This window comes from Carica papaya, chromosome 4 (assembly GCF_054855325.1).
Source record: "Carica papaya isolate Zhongbai chromosome 4, ASM5485532v1, whole genome shotgun sequence".
NCBI classification, from domain to species: domain Eukaryota; kingdom Viridiplantae; phylum Streptophyta; class Magnoliopsida; order Brassicales; family Caricaceae; genus Carica; species Carica papaya.
Window position 1 is genome coordinate 20,992,898 of NC_142312.1, and position 8,906 is coordinate 21,001,803.

The following is an 8,906-nucleotide window of genomic DNA, read 5'->3' on the forward strand; positions in this document are numbered from 1 at the left end:
TATTATTATATTAAAAAAAATAAATAAATCACATGGGTTTATTATTATGAAAGAAAATCCCAGTGTTTTAAATTATAATAAATGAAAGACCAGCTGCCCAATTATTTTTTACATATATATATATACATATATTATTAAAAGGCATATTTTGAACAACAATGCAGTACGTATTGATTCAGCCAGCAAAATTTAATCGTAAAAAATAATAAGGGGAGAAATACCGTTGGGATAAATGGTATTCAACTGCTTGTAAGTTAGTTGAGTATTCATATTTCAACACGAAGAATATCTAACAGTCAACTCCTACCAGCCTTCTCCCTCTCTCTCTCTCTCTTTCTATATATATATATATATATATAATATATTTATATTAATTAAAAACAAATAAAATAATTGACAAATATATATATACATAAAGATGAAATGTAATCTCTTTGAGAGTGGTTTTGTTTTTATATCCTTAAATCAACCAGACCCTACAACCCGTCTTCTCTCTCTCTCTCTCTCTCTCTACCATGGCTGGCCCCTTAAATTAAAGCAATCCATTTCATATCCGAAGAGAAAAGAAAAAACTTATTGGCCATGGGCGTCGACATGTCTAACCCTCCAAATTCTCACACCAAAGATTTCTTTGCTTCTCCTGCTCTCTCTCTAAGTCTTGTAAGCACACTTCATTTTTCATTCATACAACTCCATATGCATATATGTGTACATGTATATATATCTTTTACTACCGATTTTTTTTTTGTATAACTTCATATATTCATTAATTAGTTTGTATATAAGCCAATACATGAACTAATCATAAGACAATAGAACATAATCTCCATTTTTCAGTACTGATATTTATTAATCGTCTACTTACATGTGCTTTGTGTGATTGCGTTTTGCAAAATTAGGCGGGGATATTCCGGGATGGGGGTGCAGGGGCAGCGGCAGCAGCAGCCGGGAGCATGGAGGTGGAGGAAGGAGATGAAGGGAGTGGAGGAGGAGGAAGAAGGGATGAATATCAGAGGGCTGAAATCAGCAGTGAGAATTCGGGACCCACGAGATCCAGATCAGAGGATGATTTTGACAGAGAAGACCATAATGAAGGTGATGAAGATCATGGAGACGACAAGAACAAGAAGAAGAAAAGAAAGAAGTACCATCGCCATACTGCTGAGCAAATCAGAGAAATGGAAGCGTATATCCCTCTCTCCTTCTCTCTTTCACTATATATATATTGACGTACATTAACCCTAAAGATACTATACAAGTACATATATTTATTCATATAATAAACAAGAAAAATTCACTCCAAAATATATTCATATAAATCAATTATAATGATATTGATCTTGCCCAATTCAAGGTAGGTGACGAACAATAAAGAGCCGAGTACTTTGTTAGGTATAAAATAGTAATGAGTAAGAGCAGTACTCATGAGATATTTGGTTGGGTTATTAGTTCAGTGTTAATTGTTGGGAGCATGACAATGTATATATACATATATATCCGTCTCTACATGTATATTTATAAAGCATTTGTAGGATTTGGAAGATTCTTCATGTACAGAATGTACGATATGTATTGTACAGTTAATTAAGGAGGATACACATACGTACATATATATATATATACATCTTTATTTATCATGAATACGTATAACATAGGATCTTTTTGCACCCGTAAACATGTGGTTTAAAAAGTTGGTGACAGATTTACAGAAGAAAACAAGATCGTAAAGTTAAAGATGAGTCAGAATTTTTTTGTGTGATAACTTTAATAGCCCCTTCTTTTCACTTAGGTTTTGTTGCATATTACATATACCATACATCATGTGATGGTGAAATATTATTCTCTCTCTCTCTATATATATATATATGTTGAAAGCTATATCACAAATTCACCAAAAATTAATTAAAATTAAATGTTGCATGCATGACTGTATATGAGCAGGTTGTTTAAGGAGTCACCTCATCCAGATGAGAAGCAAAGGCAACAACTAAGCAAGCAATTAGGTCTTGCTCCAAGGCAAGTCAAGTTCTGGTTCCAAAATCGTAGAACCCAGATCAAGGTATTTACAGATGTACATATATATATATATGAATATAAAAACATATATATATGTTAATTCTTTCAATATCTACGAATCACTACTTAGTTTAATGGTTCTTACATGTTTACGTCGTTTTTCATAAAAAACAATTTATAGAAAATTATAGATTAAAATCAGTCTATACTTTTATATACTTATTTAGAGTACCTAATTTACTAATAGAATAATTCTTTCGCTATTTCTTATGATCATTGATATAATTTAACTTGATGGGTGGCATAGGCTATACAAGAACGCCATGAGAACTCAGTGTTGAAATCAGAACTGGACAAGCTCCGAGAAGAAAACAAAATCATGAGGGAGACCATAAACAAAGCTTGCTGTCCCAACTGTGGCTCAGGAACCACCACAAGAGACGCTTGTATCACCCCTGAGGAACAAGAACTACGCATTGAAAATGCCAAACTCAAAGCTGAGGTTGATAATATTACATAACAAAATACATATATATATATATTCAAGTCATATATGTTTGGTTATTTCTCATTTATATGTGTGAATAACTAGATCTAGAAAAAAAAAAGGTAAGAACTGCATGTTTTAGTGTGCAACCAGTATATAAAGAAAGAGATAAGTTCAGAAGTGCGGTATGTTATGTATATAGGTATGTATAGTTGGTGAGTAATGCAGACTGATGTTATGTATATAGGTAGAGAGACTGAGGGCGGGTATAGGGAAACAGCAGGCTGCAGGAGCAGCATCTTGTTCAGCTGGTAATGAGCAAGAAAACAGAAGCTCTTTGGATTTTTACACTGGGATTTTTGGGGTGGACAAGTCAAGAATTACGGAGATTGTTAATGAAGCAATGGAAGAGTTGAAGAAAATGGCTAGTGCTGGTCACCCTCTTTGGGTTCGAAGTCTGGAGACTGGTCGTGAAATACTCAACTACGATGTGTACATGAAGGAGTTCTCAGTTGAAAATTCCCCAGTTAATATTAAGAGGCCAGTCATGACCTCCATTGAGGCTTCCAGAGACACTGGACTTGTCTTCGTCGATCTCTCTAAGTTAATACAATGTTTCTTAGACGGGGTAAGTACTTATTAAATACATACAGATATAAATATATATGTAGGTGTATAAAAGGTTTTTCACTATCATACATCTGTTAGAGTTGAAGTAATCTCTTTATTTGTAAGTAGACTTCTCTACTAATAATTATGTATAGTTTGGTAATAATTAATTAGCATGAAACTTTAAGAACACGTTAGATATGTAGTTGTAAAATATGATGGGAAAAATCATGGTAACCATATTTACTTTCATAATTATTTCCTAATAAACTCCAACACTAGGATATTCATGTGCGTGCATGCTTTTCGGAAAAAGATATTCAAAATAATATATTAATGCTTTTGAATGTGGGAAGTAGTGCTTAATTAAGACATCTTGTTCATTAAGCAATATAAAAAGTTATAATATTATTCAAAACTCTGGTTCACTTTTTGTAGAATCAGTGGAAGGAAATGTTTCCATGCTTAGTATCAAAGGCAGCCATTGTCGATACGATATGTCACGGTGAAGGGCCTAACAGAAATGGTGCTGTCCAATTGGTGAGTAACACCCACAAACGCACATATATCCATATATATATATATATATATATATAACTATTTATATATGTCACAGAGAGAGAGAGAGAGAGAGAGAGGGGCAAGTTTTCTTCTTCTTTGGGAGTTATATTCGTTTTATAATGATTATATTATGGTTTATATTGGCGATTCATCTCTGCAAAGTGTGGATCCTACCGTCAGAATATATTTTTTATTTACTTTGAGAGAGAAAAGGAATTGATTTAGTTAAGAAGCAACCCATTTAATGATTATAATAGATTAGCTTGCTCCAATGAAACTTTACCTTTAAAATTAAAATATGAACCGAGGATCAGGTTTGATTCATTTTGGAGGGCCACAAACAAAGTTTCGTTTTTTAAATGTGTATATACATATATATATATATATATATATCATACCCATATCCTTTTATTAGCTTTGTGGTCCAAGCCTGTAAGAAAAATGTAACTTCTTGTTCTCTTCCTTGCAACTATGTTGTACCCACTAATCTACAGCACCAAACTCAACTGAAGGTCAAATTCATTGTCAATAGACTTTTTACCAGTTTATGCTTATTACTGCCTTGTTCTTTTAACTCTCTTTGATTTTATGCTGTAACCTTGTATATACTTGGTCTCCAGATGTTTGCAGAGCTGCAAATGCTTACACCAATGGTGCCTACTAGAGAAGTTTATTTTGTTAGATATTGCAAGGAACTGAGTTCTGAACAGTGGGCTATAGTTGATGTTTCAATTGATAAAGTTGAAGAAAACATTGATGCATCTCTAGTTAAATGCAGAAAACGTCCCTCCGGTTGCATCATCGAGGATAAATCAAACGGTCATTGCAAGGTGATTATTTATGTTGTAACCTAATTATAGACACTATCAATTACTAAACTCAACTTTTATATTATCTATTTTTCATATGCACCCAAAAATTAGTTAGAGACGAAGTTGTTTATGTGATGTAATTGATGCAGGTAACTTGGGTAGAACACCTAGAATGCCAGAAAAGCAATGTTCACACCATGTACCGCACCATTGTCAACAATGGACTAGCCTTTGGTGCAAGGCACTGGTTGGCGACATTGCAGCTTGAATGTGAGCGGCTTGTGTTCTTCATGGCAACCAATGTTCCGACAAAAGACTCAATTGGTACCGTCAACATTATCTGGCAAATAAACATGTTATGCACAAAGCAAGTAGAGGTTATAAATTAAATAACAACAATTGATAAACTCTGACTAGGTGTTGCAACACTTGCTGGGAGGAAGAGCATTTTGAAGTTGGCACAAAGAATGACATGGAGCTTTTGTCATGCACTTGGAGCATCAAGCTACCACACATGGAACAAAGTGTCCAGCAAAACTGGAGAAGATGTAAGGGTTTCTTCTAGGAAGAACTTAAATGACCCTGGTGAACCAGTTGGAGTAATCGTATGTGCAGTTTCCTCCGTGTGGCTACCTGTGTGTCCTCATCTTCTCTTCGACTTCTTGAGAGATGAAGCTCGTCATAGCGAGGTCTGTTCCCTTTATTTTTAACAATGGTGAATAACTCTTCAGACTGATCATCTAACTACTTTTCGTTCTGTGGCATTAGTGGGATATGATGTCCAATGGAGGTCCGGTACAATCTATTGCAAACTTAGCCAAAGGGCAGGACCGGGGCAATGCAGTAACCATTCAAGTGAGTGATAATCTTAACAAACATTATTTTCCTTTCCCCTGCATACAAGCAGCAAATAATCCTTTTCTTTTTGTTTTCAGAACATAAAATCAAAAGAAAATAGTTTATGGGTGCTGCAAGATAGCAGCATAAATGCATATGAATCAATGGTGGTTTATGCTCCTGTTGACATCACAGGCATGCAGTCAGTAATTACGGGATGTGACTCAAGTAGTATAGCTATCTTACCTTCAGGATTCTCAATTCTTCCTGACGGGCTCGAGTCAAGGCCTTTGGTGATCACTTCCAGGCCAGAGAAGAGCAATGAAGGAGGATCTTTGCTGACAATAGCATTCCAAATCCTAACTAATACTTCTCCCAATGCTAAACTAACCATGGAGTCTGTAGAATCTGTTAACACCCTCATATCATGCACACTGCGAAATATCAGGACAAGCTTGCAAATCGAAGATGGTTGACTAATCTAGCTATGTTGTTTAGGTAGACCTACTAATTACATGTAAAAGTCATAGATTTTCTATTTGTATTTTTTTTTGTCTTTAATTTTTACTAGGAAAGGTAGTTTTATGTGCACTTGCTCTTGTTCATCCTGGGTTAAAACATGGCTCTATTGTCCGCATTCTGAAGAAAGATCAGGCAGCGACAGGCAGCCATGATTTACAATTGTCATACATCTAGGAAACTGGCACATTCCAATGTATAGAATGTTATTCATTAATGTGCTTTTTTAGTTGTATTTATTCACTGTTTTATCATTAAATGATTGTCTTAGAGCCCCATAATAATAATAATAATAACAACAACAACAACAATAATAAAAAAAATGTCATAAACACATTTTCTCGAGTTCTATAATGACTTTAGAAGACATCTTTCACTTCCTAGTGGTATGCAGCCACATTTTTCAGGTTGAGGCATCAAAATTACATCCCCAGATGCTGCTTTACTGTCAAAAAAAAAGTCTTGTTGATGTACCAGTTCAACACTAGATGGAACTATTCCTTGTCTTTGTATTTAAAATGACATGAACTTTGTGCCAATTGATCAACTATTCCACAAATCAAAACACCAGTTATAGCAACAGTCAACTTCTCACCTCTGCTTCCAACATCGTCCCAGGATTCTTAGATTCTTTTCTACAAAAGAAAAATCATTTTGTCTCTCCCTATGTTTGATCAGGCAAACATTTTTTGAGTTCTGTGGAAATGTTTGTTAAATCATGACATTATTAAATATGAGAATTTTGGAAATGTCATTGATACACTAACTTTTTTGTAAATCTCTTGTACATGGGTGGTATTCTTTTTTTTAGATATCTTGTTAACATATACATCACAATTTTTATCTCAAAAAAAAAATGTTTGGTCAGACAAGTCATGATGAAAATGCAGTAGGCAAACATCAGCAAATACCTCCCAATGCAATGTAGTTAGAAGTCTTAGTGCTCACAGAGTGTCCCGGGTATAATTGATCCTCACCTCAAGTTAACCAAACACCTAACTAATGCCATTACTTGGAGAATAATTCCAGTCATTGCACCTGAATTATCGTGCTTTGGTCAAATTCATTATTCATTATAATTTAAGATACAAGTGGAGTTCATTCAATTATGTATTAAGATTGTAAATTATTACTGAATTCTATATATTAAATAATTAAAACCAAGAACAACAAAATCTCATCAGACAAGATTTAGGTTGCATTATATCAATTCCACCTTCAATTTTCTAAGAGTTCAATGTTTATCAAAACAACTCACAAAAATTTTTTATTTATGCTAAAACTTAGCCTTAAAGTAACTATTAATTGCCAAATAAAGTGTTACATTAGTTCAAACACAGCCTGAAGCTAAATTTCCACCAGGAATGAGTTAACAAACCCAAATGAACAAAATTTAGAATAACTCAAATCCAGTACACTAACGAAATCAATTCAATTCCGCTGCCACCCATCACCACAATGTCAATTACAAAGAGAAGGAACAAGGATGATATGCAGTTTCATGGCCATCAATACTAAATTTTCAAAAAACGCCAGGATGAAAATCAACATTATGCACCCACAAATTTAATTTCTACTTAGAACATTTATCAAACAAGTGGCATACATTAAATACACTTCATTGAAAATCACAAAATTACCAGAGGAGACTCACTTCTCTACGCCTGCTGCTCCTGTTGAGATTCCAATAGAATCCCTAGTTCTCCTGGCACAGCCCCCTCCTCATCATCCTTCTTTTTCTTTTCGTTTCTGCTAGGTACAGGCACTGCAATAAAGGCCTTGGTCTTACTAATGGGCCTACTCTTCTCAAGCTGCACAAAGTCACCCACTTTGAACTTGTTATCCGGGTCATGAGCCTGGTACTTCTTCTTCTTCCTGACACGCCTCTTGTACTTAGGGTGTGGAGCTAAACGCACGACTTCAACAGCAACAGTCTTGTCGTTTGTGGCACAGACCACACGACCTTGCATGGACCTCATGGCCTTGACTGGAGGGAGAAAGGAAGGACGGATAGGAGGTTGGAGGGAGAGAGAGGAAGTGGGTTTTGGAAGAGGAGAGAGCGGGGTGGTGCCATGGATGAAGGGAGTAGTGAGTTTCAGACATTGAAGAGAGAAGGTGAGAGACATTTTTTTTCTTCTTCCTGGTTTTGGGAGAAGAGAAATGGGGAGTTGTGTTTATCTTTGAGGATTGGACATTTGGGGTCAGATTGCACAAAGGTTGAGGTGAAAAGATAGCATGCGGTAAGGTACATGCTGAATGGTGAACTTCCTTTTTTTAGTTTTTGCCACGTGGTGTCCATCTGGACATCCAAGTGGCACTGACCCACATGAAACCAGATTTTAGATGCTTATTGACTTCATTGTTTCTCACAAGATGTTAGTTTTTTAAAAAGTTTGTAGGATTATATAGAGCATCATCTAATTAGGGAATTAAGTGTTTTTTTATTATAACATAATTTTGTTTTAGAAAAATTGATTGATTAGAAACTTTAAGTAAAGTATTAACCGAATGTGAGTTAGACACCTTAATATTTTAATACACAAAAATTTCTTAATTTTGATATGAAAGAACTAATTAATTTAAATTAGTATAAGAATTAAAAAATTATATATCAATTTAGATCAATTTTTTTACACAACAAGTGCATGCATGTTTGTTTTTGTCCCATGATTAATTTTTTTTTAGGATGAAAATTGGAAACTTCTACGCAAAATATGTGTTTGTTTTGAATTTTTATAATTGCATATTATGTCATGAAATGGTCTTCATAATCAAGTTTTTTTTTTTTTTCATAGTTATTTACAACAATATATATATATATATATATATGTAACACAAATGTTAATTGGCTTCATTAGTTTCTCAAAAAATTTGTGGCATTACGTGAAGCATCATTTAACTAGGGAGTTAGGTGGTCCACTTAATTTAATTAGAAAAATTAAGCATAGTATTGAGTGTTTAATATAAAATTAATAATTTAAATTTGAACTTTTTTACTTTAAAGACTTGAGGAACTAGCCAATTTAAATTAATATAATATTACAAAATTATGTATCAACATAATT

The 8,906-nt window shown here is 34.2% G+C and overlaps 2 protein-coding genes across 5 annotated transcripts; one reads left to right on the forward strand and one right to left on the reverse strand.

The window, feature by feature from the left end:
- Window positions 1-430: 430 nt before the first annotated feature.
- GL2 (HD-ZIP IV family of homeobox-leucine zipper protein with lipid-binding START domain-containing protein) lies at window positions 431-6,080 on the forward strand. The gene is made up of 11 exons (XM_022037143.2): window positions 431-660; window positions 900-1,186; window positions 1,942-2,059; window positions 2,324-2,518; window positions 2,751-3,131; window positions 3,551-3,652; window positions 4,294-4,503; window positions 4,635-4,809; window positions 4,903-5,174; window positions 5,254-5,340; window positions 5,421-6,080. The coding sequence occupies exons 1-11, from the start codon at window positions 583-585 to the stop codon at window positions 5,796-5,798; spliced, it is 2,283 nt and encodes a 760-aa protein (XP_021892835.1). The 5' UTR covers window positions 431-582; the 3' UTR covers window positions 5,799-6,080.
- On the reverse strand, window positions 4,803-8,035 carry RPS17 (ribosomal protein S17). 4 transcript variants are annotated; one of them, XR_015818526.1, is made up of 4 exons: window positions 7,496-8,035; window positions 6,819-6,879; window positions 5,569-6,286; window positions 4,803-5,378 (listed from the first exon to the last, which is right to left on the reverse strand). XR_015818526.1 is itself a non-coding variant. In XM_088218111.1 (2 exons), exon 1 carries the CDS (start codon window positions 7,965-7,967, stop codon window positions 7,500-7,502), a length of 468 nt encoding a protein of 155 aa, XP_088074237.1. In that variant the 5' UTR covers window positions 7,968-8,035; the 3' UTR covers window positions 4,803-5,378; window positions 7,496-7,499. The 4 variants fall into 4 exon arrangements, 1 of the variants encoding a protein (XP_088074237.1); XR_015818525.1 differs by having other exon boundaries at window positions 6,753-6,879; XR_015818524.1 differs by lacking the exon at window positions 6,819-6,879.
- Window positions 8,036-8,906: the final 871 nt, after the last annotated feature.